This window comes from Poecilia mexicana, unplaced genomic scaffold (genome assembly GCF_051168715.1).
Source record: "Poecilia mexicana isolate PSO_F unplaced genomic scaffold, ASM5116871v1 scaffold_6, whole genome shotgun sequence".
Classification (NCBI taxonomy): Eukaryota; Metazoa; Chordata; class Actinopteri; order Cyprinodontiformes; family Poeciliidae; genus Poecilia; species Poecilia mexicana.
This window is the reverse complement of record NW_028263375.1, coordinates 15,391,394-15,408,569: the sequence shown is the minus strand read 5'-3', so window position 1 is coordinate 15,408,569 and position 17,176 is coordinate 15,391,394. Positions and strand designations below refer to the sequence as shown.

The 17,176-nt window shown below is 40.6% G+C and overlaps 1 protein-coding gene across 3 annotated transcripts in view; it reads right to left on the bottom strand.

The window, feature by feature from the left end:
- Positions 1-17,176, bottom strand: part of frmd4a (FERM domain containing 4A) — a 66,975-nt gene that overhangs the window by 37,002 nt on the left and 12,797 nt on the right. For 2 of the 3 annotated variants that reach the window (XM_088006303.1, XM_088006302.1), the window contains exon 2: positions 1,773-1,838. In XM_088006303.1, the coding sequence (XP_087862429.1) occupies positions 1,773-1,838 (66 nt within the window). Of the gene's footprint in view, positions 1-1,772; positions 1,839-4,461; positions 6,976-17,176 lie in introns of those variants that run through there. The other variant, XM_088006304.1, reaches the window with a different exon arrangement.

The window sequence follows — 17,176 nt, the reverse complement described above, 5'->3', positions numbered from 1 at the left end:
ACAGCTACAATGTAAGGGTTTAAATCAAAGCATATTCATGCATTGGAATGGCCCAGGCAAAATCCAGACTTATAAAATGATGTACACAGATACTACACACCTTGATAGAGCTTTAGCAATTTTGCATAGAAGAATGAGTGACCTGTTAAAAACTTACTTGTTGTGAGCTACTGAGAAATGACTGCTTGATTGAGGTGACTGTTGGAAGTTTTGATTTTACCCAATCGCGAACATTTGGCTGTGACGCATGTAAAGCACCAGCTCAGCCGTGAAGGACCATGGCCAACAAGGACTGGATGGGTTTGTTCATTTCCTCCAGTGCTATTGACAAACTGCAACCATCGCAGACGACAATTCAAAACAGCACAGAAAATCATCAGCATAATTCACATAATTCAACCTGGTCAGTCCACTGAGAAACTGAGCTCAATTGAAGAAATTCCAGACAGAGCATTGTAGGGAAATAAAAATGAGTTGCATGAAAAGCCAATGACTATGACAGAATGGGGAAACATTCCAGTTTTTAGTGTAATGTGTGCCAAAACATGGCATCTAAGGGAGCAGGACATTTGGTAAAGTGGATGACCCGTCGTTCGTAGGAGAAACAAACTGCAGCTCTGAAGTAGTCAGTGAGGTTCTTGGTTTGCATAGATTGTCAACTGTTTTTAATGCTTCTAATGTAAAGTAAGAATATCGTTTCTAACCCAAGTTTTCTTAGTACATTAAAAAGCGAAGAGAAGAAAATTATTCTCTTTGGTCCAACTAACAGCGCGCCAAACTACAAAACATTCACCCAACAAAGAGACACAAAAGTAATAGAAAAAGGGAGAACTGTTTTTTTTTTTATCCATATTTCAGGCCTTTGTCTCATTCCTTCTTAATGCTAATTGTAGTTCCACGCTATTTTATATACCCTGAAGGCAAACAAGACATTTTAATCCTTTAGACATCTGTAACAGGGCCTGCTTACATGCTACTTAAAAATGATGTTTGTAAGAAAGTGATAACTTCTAATCGTAAAGAGAATAAGAAGAGAACAGTATAAAAGATAAGTGGTATTTTCAGTGAGAGACTACAGAGAAAATCAGATGAGAATGACAAACTGTGGTAGTGGTATGGGACGGAGAGTGATGAGAGCTTAAGTCAGGAATACAGAGAGACAGTAAGAGGGAGAGCAGCAGAACAAACTACCAATTTAAAAGAGCGGATCAGTTCTGGCAGAGTAATCAAATCAGAAAGTCAGCAGACCTATCCTCAGCCCTGCCTTTCATTTTCTCCACTCTATTTCCATCCCTTAGTGTCATCTCCTTTCTCTCCATTCCTTAGCATTCATCTTACATTTGTTTTTCCAGAGAAATTCTTTGATTTTTTTTTAAGTCTTCCCACAGAAATCAGGTAACAGCCAGTCGACAGCGAGCCAAAGAACAGAACATACTTCAGTCTTTTCAGTCAGCAAGTAAGAAGAGAAAATGGAAGTGATTAGCAATCAACAAAAGACACAAATTTAACCTCAGGAAAGGGAAGAAATGCAAGAACAGGACAGATGAGAGCTGAAGAATAACTCTCAAAGGATCGAATCTGTGTTGCAGTGTCCATCTTCTGCCAAGAACAGAGAGATCAGATGAGCAGGAGGAAAGTGCAGTGTCACCTACTGCTCACCAAATTTCCCTTAGTCAGCAATAGTCAAACCTCTTAAGACATCGAGAACTGCATCTCTATTGTGTTAAAATAAATGAGCATCTGTAAAACAGTAAAAAAGAAAAGGAACTCACCTGTACAAGGAGCTCCAGTTTCCTGTCGTCCAGTAAATGTACCTGACACCGCCGTCCCTCTGTCATCTGGGAAAGATAAAAAAAAAAGAAAAACACAAGTTTGCTTTTACTTTTGTTGCTTATAAATAAACTATTTACTCATTTCAAAATTATATACTTTTCAAGACATTTAAGCAATCCAGACATTCAAGCACAAAATACTGATATCTTAAGTTAGCTCAGAAAATAACAGTGTGATAATTGGGATACTTTCCTTTTCTGGAGTCATCAGATTTGAGTTAGTTTCTAGAAACTAAATCAGTGAGAAAAATGTGCTGTATGGTACTTAATGGAGCAAAGAGATTTCCATATCAAGGCATATGTCCCACAAACTATCTGATTCTTATAACAGTCACAAAAGTGCATCAAAGTAAGTACTGTGGACTGATGAAACTGCATACATTACATTGTACGATTAAACTGTGATTCCAGCAAATCACTAGAATTAAAATGTGTAACATGGCAAAAGAGATTTCATCAACCAATCGCTGAATTAAAAACGTATTTTAGATTTACTTGTCCACATACTTCAGTGTATTAAACATCAACAGTCTCAACACCAAGCAGAACAACATGTTGCAACCTGGGGCACAAACTGAAAACTTTGTGTCCCAGTGAAGTTTTAACAAGGTTATCTGAACTACACACAATAAGCTAACAGAGACAGTAGCCTACTCTCTGTCCTTCTCGCACATTTTTAACATTCCTCCGCGAGCAGGAAATCCATTACCCATCAGTACACTAGCAACCACAGTTAAAAAACTGTAGAGTTAAAGTATGTGATGCTGACAAAGCTCACAGGAGTGTTTGTCTGTGTTGCTGACATCAGGTTTGCTGAACTGCAGAGACAAAAATATATCTACTGTATATCTATGTGTGCCAAGTTCAAATGTAAACAGTGACACAGGTTGCAAAGAAGACACCACCGATTGTGGTAAACAACAATTTACAGCAAATATCTTGAGTAGATAAAGTCAACTGCACAAAGCTGCTAGAAAGGTTTGCATTGTACACTGAAAGCCAAACAAAACCAAAGACTAAAACAAAAAAAAAAAAATCTGTGCAGAATTTAAAATCAGCAACCACAGTTCAAATGAACCAACTCTCAAAGAAGTGTGAAGTGCATGCTGCTGCCTATGCGTATCTGTATCCTGCTGCTTCCAGCACATGTGGAGTTTCTCCACGATTTAACAGGAAGCGGGCACCCCAAGGACCACAAACAGCGTCCAGTTACTCCCACATTTCCTTCACATCTGGAAGATGGGGATGCAGTGGGGTGGAGGACAGTGCATGAGGAAAAAGTAAAAAAAAAACAACAACAAAGCTCAAGTAATTGATGAGAAGACCTCAAAAACACAAGTACAACTGCTTTGTAACTCCTCCCCAGGAGGGCACCTGGGGTATATGTAATTTAGTAAGGGTGTGTCAAAAACACCACTACTGTAAGAGTTAAACCAAACCACATTTCTACTTTCTCACAGTTCATCTCTGCTTGCGTAATAGTGTCAGGCTTGGGAGTGAGATTTAGCAAAGAGACGACGGGAAAAAAGTAGCGAGAGAACTGCCATTTAGATGTATTATTTCTCAGCCCAGTGTGAGCTGTCCTGAATGCTCTGAGCAAATGTCCACTGGGTCTACCTCCCCCTCACACACACACACTGCTCCCATGTGGTTTGATGGCTTAGATTGGGTGCACCTGTGCACACAGTCAGTGACATGTACACCATTTTTGTTTTTACATTTTTGAACCTTGCTTCACTCTAATCTACCTGCAATGAAGGGCAATTCTGTTGGCGAAGCAGAAGTCATAATCAAATTAAAGAAGCATACAAAATCAGACTGAATATGAGTAGTTACTTGAAAAACGACTGAAAAGTGTAGTGTGTTAAACTGCAATGCAGGCAGACACACGCACACACACACACACACACACACACACACACACACACACACACACACACACACACACTCACTGGCAATCAGCTCCAAGGACCTGGGAAAAGTGCAAACCTTAATGTCAAGGTAACAATTCTCTGCCCCAAGGCTTAAATTAGGGGGTCCAATCTACCAGAAACAGCCCCCCTACTGGTTTTACTTTAATAAAATGTCTTGTGGTATTGGACACATGGTCCTAATATACTATCCACCACCAAACCAAATGCATTGAAGTCTTTATTAATACTCTGCTGTTACTAAACTACAATATTAGGCATATTTCTAATTATTGATGCCACAAAGCTATCAAAGATTACATTATTAGATTGACTTTTTTTAAAATTTTAGATTAACTGAACACTGATTATAGCATCTTAACTTTACTCACATCAAAATGTGCTGTGAATCCTGGTCGAAAATACATTGCAATGTCACTGTTGGGATTGTGACAAGCATGTAGAAGCTACATCACCTCATCCTGGTTCGTGGTACATTTCTCAGCCATTTCTTGACAGAAATTAGTAAACACTCACCCTCAAAAGCAACGTTTGACAACAAGAGCATAGACATGAAATACCGTTTAACGTACACATGTTCGAAGTGTTTCATAATTTCCCTGAAGCTGACACCAAAATAGCAGCTACACACGGACAGTAAACTGGGGATGCTGCTTGGAGACTATCTGCGACAGAAAGGAACGTTATTACCACATTACCTTGCTAACAAAAGCTTCCTGCGAGGTTCCAACAGAAACACTTGTACCAAAACAGACAGGAAAAACCTGGAGTATTAATCCCAGAAAGAGACGAGTCGAGTTCCAGCCACAAAATCATCGAAAAACATCCGTTTTCCTGGCCGGCCTAGAGGAGGAGACACATCAGCATCCATGTTTGAGCCCATTAGTTAACGTTAGTTACAAGCTGGCTGTGTCCTATAGCAGTGCTGCCTCATGTATTCTTCCCCATTCCAACTTAAAAATATTTTAACTAGGCGCTAATTAAGCGCGGCAGAGGAGGTTGGCTTCTCTCTCATCCCTCCTTCGGAAAACAGAGCCTCACGCTGCTAGTTCCCTCCACCTCCTCCGGTCAGGCAGCCCCCGCTATACCGGCGGCGGCACCGCGCACCGGAGAACCGGGAGACCGTACCAACGGTCAAAGAGCTGCAGGGGCGCAGGGAAGGGGGAGCGTGGCTAGGGAAAAAAATGCGAGCGGTTGTCAGCGATGCTTCTCGTTGTCACCGGAGGTTGCTCCAAAAACACGGGAATAATGGAGGCAAGATGTGGGGGCGGGGAGAGGAGGAGATGAGGGGGAATTTTCTGCAGCGGCTCTCAGCCATGAGAAACTGCAGACCTTTCTGTGGAGTGTGTGCGTGTGTGTGTGTAGAGGTGTGTGCTCACACACCCAGACATCTGAGTCTGCAGAGGACCAAGTCTGTCTTTTACATGACTAAAATAACAACGAGCTTTAATTCCATAGTTTGTAGTATTGGAAAAAAACAAAACGAAACAAAAAAAGTAGCCTCCTAAACCACACTGAATTTCATTTGTATTTTTGAAAGATATTGATTAAAAAGGACATCGGTAGTTGGCCGCAGTGAAGTTAGTTTCAAAACTAACTAATTTCACTCCGGTGAAATTAGTTGTTGGATTAATGTCTCCGTTTAGATGAGGCTTAGCTTGGTAATTGCCTTCCTGCGCTATGCCGCTCTAAGGACAGTCTTTTGGCGGTCGTGTGGATCCCCTCCTGTACAATTTGTACCGGGCCAATCAGCGAAGAGGCCGAAGTTGTGAAAGATGACGTCAATTTTCTGCGCTGTCTGCCTGAAGTCAGCAATGGCAGTGGAAAAAGTGAACGGAGCCATTCAGTACCTCCGTTCCATGCTTCCAAATTTTGAATCAACATTAACAGCCATCTTGTTCAGATTGGCATTTCTGTCTTGGCAGGAGTAGAGAATGGTTGTTAACAACGCAGGCAATTTCCGGTAAGCTACATAGTGTCCAACTGGCGCTTTACATACCTCAGAGACAAACATGAGCGATTGGGTAAAATTTAAAACTTCAACAGAGTCCATGCCTCCAGGAACTTCAAGAAGCAATCGTTTCTCCATAGCTGAGAGTCTAGACCCTCTGTATGAAGCAAAGTTTAGTAAAGGGGAATGAGTTAGGGTACATACACACATTGCTAATTGCATATAATTAATTGAAAATAATATTTTAAACATTTTTCTTAATCCCAATAGAAAATACAAAATGGGCTAAAATCCCTATGTGCAAAATGAGTATAATTGATTATATGAGGTACTAGATCAAATTTAGTCCTGACACTCCCCTGCATCTCCTTGGAAAATCAAAAAAATGAAAAAAAACTGCAAAATAAAAGTTTAATTTACTGCCAAAAAGGAAACACACCTCAGACACTAACATCAGTGTCAACAGCAATATCATGTACAACTATGTGGTGAACCTAGCCTTGCATCTGACAGATAACGTATTAGCACTTGTGCCGTTCTCAGTAAAACGTTGTCCTTTCTCAGTAAAACCTTGTTTCCCATTTCAAAAACAGTCTCTGGATCAGAGTTGTTTATAATGCACACAGTCTGCATCTTCACTGGCTGAGAATTCAACCTCATTTTGTCCTGTCTACACCAAAACACAAATCCTGCTCTCAGGTTAGAGCTAAATACTGGCCTTCATCCCACTGCAGCCGTTAGTCTGAGATTTTTTTTTTTCTTTTTTTTTTCTGTAGCCTAAATTGGGCACTTGTTTTCCCCTTACACGGCTGTGCAGGAGCCGTTGAAACCACAAGATGGTAAAATGCCAAAATACAACCAGTTTTATGGTATGACAAATAAATAGAAATGTGTAGGATAGAAGCAAGTTTAAGCCTGTAATACACAAGCTTGTCTGAATAACTCGAGAAGTCTTTTTCATATATGAAAATGACATTGTCTTAGGAAAACAGTGCAAGGCCATATGTAAAGCATGCAGCATCAGAGACCAGTTTATTTGTTTGCCTTCTCAGACTCATTCGTTTCAGCCAAATAAAGTTGCAACATGTCTGAAATTTGGACTTAATCTTCACCAGAAATATTTCCTTCTCTGACGTTAAGCAATAAGACACAGTTAAATTTAATGTTCTTGGCATGCTGTCGCTGCCATAGAGCGTTCTGCAATCCCAAATTTCAGCTTAGTTTGCTAAATGTAGCAGGTCACATGAGAAATGAGGAGGAGTATCCTCCACCCCCCCAAACCCCCCCTTGATGGATTTTTCTGTTTCTGGATATTTTTGGCCTGCTCCAGACACCGGAAACTGGCCTGTCCAAGTTAAACATCTCCAGATGACTCTTTCTTTGGCTTTAATATAAACACTGGGCTTCTCTTTTTCATTCACCAACTAAATACATATCTCCACTTTTATTGGTAGCTTCCTCGGTTTTATTTGACAAGGACCCAGTTGTTAAATGGAGAAAGATGGGGGGGAAATGAGGGAAAGGTTCTCTGTGGGGAAATGGGACAAGGCTTGTGAGGACAGGGGGAAAAGCCAAAGTGAGCTGATGGATTGTAGTTCCTGTTTGAAATGGATAAGAGTTGGAGTCTGAGTGAGAGGAGGCAAATTCAGCAACTACAACAAGGAGGAAAGACAGGCAGGAAGCACGGGTGGAAGGAACTGTAAAAAATGCTTCTGACTTTGAGAATCCAATCTTTTCAGTGTTTAACCCTCTATCCTTCTTTTTCCCTGCCTGCCTTTTCCATGACCTGCAGGCAGTATTAGGGTGAATGACTAACAGTTGTGACTGACTTTTGTTATGGAGCCAGTGGACTTCTATTTTTGGCTAGACTGCGGTTGTAATGAGGTGCTGATCTGGTATATTTCAACAGAAGATTGTGTCCAGAGTGGAAAGATCTGAATGGTGAGCTGGTATTAACAATGGGAGCATATAGCAGTCGTGGTGGGTCAATACGGCTCATGATCTTTCCTCGAAAAGTTAACTTTTAACGGTGAAGCATAATATAAACACAACAGAACGGTTAATTGAGGCAGTATGAGGAATCCCTTGAACCCTGTCTGTGGGACGCTGCGGTAGGCAGCTGAGACTGACACACTTGTTCGCTCTCCGAGTTGCTCTGCCGTCAGTTGTCCATATTTATGGAGGCCAAATAAACAATTTCGAGCTCCTCACACTCCGAGCGAGCACAGAGTCTGATACACACAGTCTCATGATGTAATTTATGACAACGAGATTTCCAGAGTTGAAGAGGCTTGTCAGTGCTATTAATGGTACAGCTCCCACAACCAGTGTGCTGCAGGTGAGATTAAATTAGAAGACACATAAAAGCACAAGACAATTCAATAGGATCTAATAATAATAATAAAAAAAAGAGGAGCTTGAAACCCTTGCCTTCTTTACGTTGCACTTCGGGTGGTGGCATAGTGCAAAGGAGCAGGGAGGGTCATGGAAAGGCAGCCAGGAATGTCTGGAGAAACGACTGACCGGGATAGATCTGTTTTGTTTGTTCAAGTGTGCACATTCATGCATGTGTATGTGTCTCTGCACTCCACCCTTCCTTACCCACGAGTGTCCTTTGGACAGAAATATGGTTCCAGTTAGGCCCCTTTTGAAAATCAGAAACATACTGGCTCTTCAAACAAACTGGAGATATTTCTGTATTCAGCTCTACTTTGTTCTCATTTTACAACAAACCTCCATTCCCAGAGTTCGACCACAACCCCCCACAACAGCTTTTACATAGAATCACAACACTGAGTGAAACTGACAGATGGAGATGATTATCCCTTTTAAAATACTACCCAGACACTTTCACTGAGGATACTGCTGTAAAATGTTGAAGTCTCCAGCATGGTATATGGAGTCACCTTGTACGGTGGATTTTGTTTGATCCATATTTTTAAGCCATTTGAAACCAGAAGACCCTGAACTACCAGCTGAATTTTTGGGAAGTTTTGACCTGCTGATATGAAATATTAGCTAATTATAATTTCTCATTAAAAGCTATCACTTAGCGGCGTTCATGTTCTTCTCTGGCCACACTGCTGTGAATTGAGATCTTTATGATTTTATGAACTTTTAATAGCAGTTTCCATATAAATTACCTGCAAAATACACTCCTCCATGTAGAAATTTTTATGAAGTTGGCAACTTTTCCTAATCCACCTTCTCCTTTGATGGACAGAGGTTGAAAACCCATTTTACTCCCCCAAAGAGTCTATGCATTGGTGTCATAAGGTTTATTCATGCCATTTAATTAAGCTCTTAAATAGTGGCTCCTAATTAAGTGCTCACTGAATTGTGGTGTTTTTAGATTCTAGTTTACAATAACTATGTTGTCTGCGTAAAATACATTTTTTTAGAACATCCTATTGCAATGACACTGCTATACCACATCCATGAAAAGTCTGTCCTTGTACATGAGTGTTTTCATGTCTACAGATGCTCTATTTTATTCTGTATCTGTTCCATAATCTTGTTTTGACTATGGTTTCTGTTGCTTTCACTAAGGTAAAGCAAATACTGGGTCACATAGATGTGCACAAACACTCATGCAGTGCCTGGATTTATTTTTAAAATAGAGAAAAAAAAAATTCAAACAAGTCCACAGCATACGTCTCCTGAGATGATATCCAAGCCCATAAAAGCCTTTCATGAGCACAGCGTTATGACACAGCGCCACAGTGTGTCCATCTAAGTGAAAATCACTACTTTGGTGCACACACAGACTCTGCAGCTTGTTGTAATTTTAAGGATCTGCACATGAGCACCACCCACGTCTCCTTCAATTTAATTATATTTTCATGAGAACACGTCGTGTTATGATGTTACTTTGTCTCTCCTGATCTTGTCTCTTCTCTTACACATTCTTTAAATGCCTACATAGGCATTCCTATTATAATATATCCTCCATCCTCTGTGTTTTTTTTTTTATTAAATAGATCTGAGCAGACCTGGGAACCCGAGAGAGGGTACTGAAGTGATGCTGAGGTAGCAGGGGTGAACACACTCCAGACAGACTAATGAGGTGAGCACAGTGTTTTGTGACAAGCATGTACCAGTGATGTCATGTACTCTGGACTTTTATCTAAATGAAACACAGTCTTCAGTGATTATTGGGGCTGATCTGCACGGATGTAGACGGGCTGTTTGAGCCGTTCACAGGGGAAGGATCTCTTACCCCTACACCTCCTCTCTTCATCTATAATTCATACAGGGAGAAATCACTGTAGACCCCAGTGACCCGGTGTTCACTGATACCACCGGCAATGCATGCACAGAGACGGTGATGTAGACTATCTTTGATTGTCACACATAAATCAGTAAAATGTCTATGCTTTTCTCTTAGGATAGACAAAAACCTGAAGCTTTGGACAATCTTCCTTCTTGACCTCTGCTTCACTGTAATGTTTTCTGTCTTAGCTTGTTTTCATACATCAACATAGACCTACTCCCACACTTGCACCCTCAAAGTTGGACACAAAGCCTGTGGCACAAACTCAAGGGCACTGACTGAAGTCGAGCAGTCAAGCTATGACAGCCTCTGTTTTCTACCCTTTGACTGAATAGAATACCAAACACTCTACTCATTTATCTTGTTGAATAATAAATACAACTGTCTGCATACTCCTATCTAAATTGTCTGTCACAGCTTTAATGCATTCCACTACCCAATTAAACATGTACCCTGGGGTCTAAATAGCAGAAAAGCACAGGCGAAAAATATCCTGACATGCTTTGTTCTTGGCTGATTTTGTCATCATGTGTGATTAAATGTATATATGCATGTACGTGGGTGGTAATAATCAGATATTCACAGAGGAATATGCTAGTGCTTCGGAACTGACCCGATTTGATTTAACCTTACCGGTGACATGCAAGAAACCCCTCAAACATCTCACAGCTAAAAGTGAGGACTGTGTCAAGCTTTCCTTAGACTGACGTTAGTGACTGCTAGATGGTGAAAAATCATTGTAGACACTATCTAAATTGTCTGTCACAGTTTTAATGCATTCCACTACTTAATTGAAACAACAAAGAAGTTATTTCATCCAAAGGAGGTAATGTTGGCCTTTAAGGTGTAGGATGTGCTAAGTTCTTCATGGAATAAATATTTTTTTCAAGGCTTCAAGGTTACAAGGTTAATTTTTGTTGTTCCATGGACATGACATAATTTTTGTTGCCAAAAATAAAACATAGAAGACACAAGTATGTGAACAATTTTCCATAAAACAAAAATATTGAATATGGTATCTTAACTTACACATATGACTAGAATAATTAAAAGCCAAAACTGCTCAATGCACTGACTTTGTACAGCGTTTTTAAACCTTAACTCTTGTAACATTTTTATGCTTTCAAAGAGCCTTACTTTCGCTGGGTCACATAGAAATCACTGAATTTACAAACAACAGTACCTATCAGTCCATCCACACTGGGATGTTCAAATATGTACCGAGTGCCAGCCTCTCCCCCGAAGGCAAACAAAAGTTGTCATGACAATGTTTCAGAAGGCCCAGCCAACTCTGCATGCACACTGTGCCAGAAATGTAGGACGCTTGCAGGAGGAGGCACTGTAACACAAAAAGTAGAAGTACCCAGAAAAGTATTCCCTCGCAATATAATACAAAGAAGCTCATGACAGTATCACAATCCCAGGATAGCAAAGAGAATCTTGGTCTAGATTGTCGATAGACACTTGAAATTACATTTAAAAAATAAATAAATAAACTCCCTTCTGCTCATTCCACCTACTCCACACAAATGCATGTTTCAGCAATAAAACAAAGAGAGAAGAAATTCACAGGGGGAGTGTCTGAGGAGGGTAGAAGAGAACAAAAGAGAAAAAAAATGAAGATAAAGTAGGCAGACATATAGAGGGAACATCATAAATAATAGTAATATTAAAAAGCAGCTGGTGATGAGAAATCTGATGTGACAAAGTGAGCAGAGTGCAGACTGAGACTTTTCTTCTTCTTCCTCCAGCATCTATTTTGAAGTATTGACTAACAGTGGAGCCAAAAGGAACTGTTATCCCATCCACAGCGCTCTGCAGTCAAGATTTATCAATCCATAGTGTTGGCTCGTTGCAGCTGAGCTCCATTTCTGCACGCCTGATTCCTCTGAGGTGGGGCAATGAAAAATGACCCGGCTCATCTGCAGGGAGAGCCCTTTGGCAGCTGTGTGTGTTCTCTGTGCGAGTGTGGGCGCAATTTCTCCAGTCTAAGGGGAATCTCGTCACCAGTAAGGGTATTAAATATCTTCCATTTGGCCATTTGGCCTCGAGGAGAGCCAGAGTCTGAAGGTATAGGTAGAAAATGTCAGCTCAGTAAATAAAAACACACAATCCATCAATCACAGTCGCAGATGTGAAGGGGGTTGACTTTTTTTCTATTCTTATGCAAGTAGTGGCATTTCAGGTTGTCATTTTTCAAACTGTTTATTTAAAGCTTAAAATTATGAATAAATGTTTAACTTACACAGGTTTTGACAAAATGTGCACATGTACATATTGTGTTTTTCTGACCTATAGATGTAGATACCAAAATTTGCTGCCCAATCTTTCAAAGCCGACCAAACTTCTACTTGGCAAACACACATAGACCCAACATTGGTTGGCATGATATCAATGGAAATAAAGGATCTGGGAGTCCCTCAGAGGGATTTCCTCAGATATTTACCAGATTCCCATGGTAATCCTCTGGGATTACCATTCTACACTGAGTCCCTAACCTCTGAACTTAAAACATTGTAAGCTCTTACATCCCCACAAATAACGCCATAGTTAAATCTATCAGATCATTCAACAGGAGATGACCACCCTCAAGAAACCTCATATTATATTCACTTTGGCTAAGATTGAGACACGCTTAGAAGATTTAAACGGGTGCCTGCCAGATGTACCATCTAGGCTGCTCAATGTTAACCTGGTTTATAGTGAATCAAATAAATCATGTTAAAATGCGAACAGAATCAAACACGGTTTCTGGCTGCAGACTGCAAGAGCTTCAGTGCTCATTGCACAGGTCCGCCAAATTTGACACCAAATTTGACGTCATTGGTCATCCCTGTTTAAACAGCAGATTCAAAACAAACACGGCACACAAAAAGTCTGGTTCAGTAATACCTGAGCAAGGTTATACATGTTTATTCTAGTGGTTGAAAGTACGGGACTAGTTCAAGTCAAGCAGAGACAAATGCGGAAATTTGGATGCTCTGTAAAGTCTGGTTGTATACCACTCCAGCAAAAGCACAGTGCAGTCTGTGTAGACTGCACTCGTTGTGTAACTTGGAGAATGAGAAGTCTGATTCTGGTTGCACACCATGGATTTAAGTGCACAAGCATGCAATTAATCAAACGAGTTGCCATCTCATCAAGCAATCTGACAAACTGTCACATTGCCAGAGAAATTAAAGTCTGTGATGACTAAGAAGCTTACAGTACGAAGCCACTATGTTGACTCAGTGAGCTATTTATACTGAAGGGCTGCTGCTGCTTTAATATTTAAAATGCTGAGATGCTGTAAATCGGCAGGCTATTCATAAAACAAGTTCATATCAACAAAATATGTATGAAAGATTAATGTTTGATCACAATTTATGATTTATTGAGTGGCCTGTAAAAAGTAAAGCGCACAATTTAGCTTTTGAGGAATCTCCACAGGAGACATTTTCTTTACCCTGTTTTCAGATGCCAGTAAACCTTGGCTTCAATTTCACACACGATCTCTCACAATTACAGTCACACACTAAACATGTGATAAATCTGGGAATGGACCAGTGGAAATATTTTTCAGACAAACTATGCAAATAGAGCCGTATCCCCGGGGGGACACTGTAAACGGCTTTAACCATCAGCTGGGCTTCAGGCATGTATGTGTGTCTGTATGTGCAAGGATATCAAACACAAACATGCCTCAAGGTAGTTGCCAACAAATTAGAAAATTGCAGATAAAATAAACAAAGCAGAGGGAAATGGCCTCCCTTTTGAAAAGTTCCCACTGCTGGTTCTGGGAAAAAATTTTCTCACATTCAGATCATGACTCTGGCAGAGCGAGTAAAGACTGCTGGGAGACGGCAGTAACGATCAAAATGCCTCAGTAGGAAGTCACAAGTTCAGTGTCATTCTTCGTCCAACAGTTACTTGGATGGGAAGCATGGAAAAAAAAAAAACAGAGGAAAGCTGGGAATTAACACAGATTCCCCCATTCTGGGTATTTACTTACCTCTCACTGGGGCATTTACTGGCCATTGCTTCAGTGGAATATGGGAACAAAGGAATGATAAAGTGAACATGAGAGGCAGATGGACTACATAAAAATAACTGAGTAAAGGTTGCTGACAACCACCCAACATTAAAGAAATCCACTTGCTTAGAGAAAAACCCACCGTGGTTTGACTGAGAGCCCAGAGCTCGCCAGACCACAAAACAAAGGACTTAATTGAACAGCTACAAGTGAGCTGAGACCATGACAGAAGAAAAATTGAGCAACTCAGATGCTTAGTGTCTGTTTGTCTCTGGTTTGTATCGTAGTGGCGCACATCAATGGGATTTGGAATATGATTTATGACAGAGCTGTTCTCAAAGGAAACCAGACCAGATGAGTTCAGTGGGAGTTAACTGGCCTGCTTTTCAATGTGCACGTCATGCAGGCCAGCCTACAAGCAAGCGGCAGGGAATAATGAATATGCATGATCAGTGGGACATGATTTGAGACTTTAAATATGTATAAAACTTTCCACTGGGGTACCGTTGCTAGGAAACAGATAGGCTCAAAGTTTGTTGTTTGGCCTCTAGGAGAACCAGCTTCCTGCCAGCTCTTCTTATTAGTAATTGTTGTGACAGGAAATAAATGAGTGTAAGTAGGATGTTTATCTTGTTGAGTTAAAAAAAAGGGGGATGACGAACCCTCTAGAGCTTGTTCACGTCACTTCAATTTATTAAGAACAAAATGGTCATGTAAGCTGGAAGATAACGTTGAGGTACGGCACCTTACAAAGGTATTCACACTTTTTCATCTATTTAAGTACATTCACAAACTTCATGTTTTATGTTTTAGACCAACACAAAGTAGTACATAACTGTCAAATGGAAAAAAAGAAAATCCCACATGGTTTTTCATGTTTTGCTTAGAATCAGTTGCAGCTGCAAGTCTTTCACCAGTTTGAATTGATTTGCAAATCTTCTTTGCAAAATAGATCCAGCTCTGCCAGACTGGAGGAGCATTTGTTACCATTAATTGTCTAGTCTTAGCACAAGTTATGTTTAGGTCTGACATTTGACTGGAGCAGTCTATTGATCTAAACCAGTTGTCTGCATGTTGCTAAAAATTGCAGCTTGTACAAGGTGTTCCTGAAAGATTGCTCATCATCTCCATTTATCTTCATAGCACCTTGTTCAACTTCTTTGTCTGTGTATTAGCATAAAAGGTCCAAAATGTTTAAACAAACAAAAAAAAAAGCTTTGTATCCTTCTTCCATTTTAAAATGATGCCCTACGTTGTGTTGCTCTGTCTCAAAAATTGAAAAGAGGTTGGAGCATGCAACCTGACAAAAATGTATTAACGGATATGAATACTTTTGCCAGCCACTGTAAATATGATCCTTGCAAGTCAAAGGAAGCCCAACCACCTGTGTTTGTTATAGTTCTTGCACTTGCTGCTTGCAGGATATCCTTCCTTTGGGACTGTGGGTTGTGGGGGGTGCGTTGCAAGGAGAAGGGGAGGGAGCGAGACAAAGGACAGATACAATGCACACAGCTGAGATCAGTGTGAGTCCAAACAACACGAGAAATGACAAATAAGTACCTAGAGACATTGTCTAGCACAGCACAGCAGAACACCGTCCTGGCACGCCTGCTGGTCCTAACCCTCTTTACAGGGTCACAACACAAGAGGAAAATGTGTGACTGGAGGCTGTTGAGTCAATATTACTCAGTCTGATGTATGAAAGTGTAAACACACGGCCGAGCTCTCAAAAGGGAAATAAGTGCATGTCTGTGCGAACAAATAACATTTTACAAATGGTACAAATCTGCTGGTTGGTGTAGCACTGCAGCTTCATCACACGGGATGCTGCTTCACACAAAGATGCAAAGCACTGCAGGTGTAACGCACACCCTTAGGTGTAGTAAAATATCTTGACCAGGGACATGGACTGGGCTACTTGGATGCCGGAGATGGATTTATCTGGCAGTCTGGACTAAAAAAGTGAAAGAATTTAGGAAGGAAAAACAGAAAGTTTGTTGTTGGGAGGAATTACGACAAATATGGAAAGACTCTGATCACTTCAAAGGAACAAGAGAAGAAGACAGAGTGAAAATTGACAAAGTTAAACTCCTCTCAGTTTATGCCAGTCTGTCTCTCCTGTGTGTCTTGATTTTGTAAGGCTGTGTTTCTCATTAACTGTTATATAGAAGGCAGGAGGATCTCCATCCTGTTTCCTGACGCATTGACCCCCTCCCTCTCCACCTATGCAACTTTTTTCACTATTAATCGCTCCACCTTGGAATATATCTCTCTGTATTAAAGGCGGGTAACTTGTCAAAACGCTTCAGTGGAATTAGTCCAAAAAGAGCAGCTGGAAGCCGATTTACCGATTGGCCGTGTCTCTAAAGTAGGAGGGGGTGTTAACTAAGGATGATGTTTAAAATAATTGCAGCTTCCTCTGATTGTGTTCTCCTCCCTCAGGACGCTTAGTCTAAGGAGCTACATCGGACCACATTTAAACGCAAAAGTCAAAACAACAACTCAGCTACTCCTCTCTCGAGAGCAAAGAAGAATGCATAGGAAAAAAGCAGGAAAGCCCACATGGTGGGGGTGCGTGTGTGAGTGTGTTTATCTTAGAGTGCATGTACAGTTGAAACCAGACATGTACAAACACTGTGCACAGAATCAATTTTTTTCCCTCACTGTTTGACATTAAATTAGGTTCAACTTCAGGTTTTTTTGGTTAGCATGTCTTGTACTAACGTGGACTGAAAGGTCACTCAGCAAGGAAGACAAAGACCTTCAAAGACATGTCCAGTGGTCTGATAGAACTAAAATTAAAATATTTGGATGAAATGACAATTGGAAGATTTGGAAGTATAAGGGATAAGCTCCCTAGCCTGACGACGTCAAACCAACTGTGAAATATAGGGGTGACAGAATCCTGTTGTGTGGATGTTTTGCTACAGGAGGGTCTGGCACAATTAACAAAGCAGATGGTATCATGTGAAATAGACATTATTTGTAAATACCCAAGCATCATATTTTAGTCGTAAGCCTGAAGGTTAAGATTTTGGCACCAATGGGTCTCTGATGACCAAAAGTATCTTGCCAGAAAGTGACTGAAGGACAATGAAGTCAGTGTTTTTTGAGTGGCCATGACCAAGCCCTGATCCCAGTTCCAAAGAAAACATGTAAAGAAATGTAGGCCTGCAT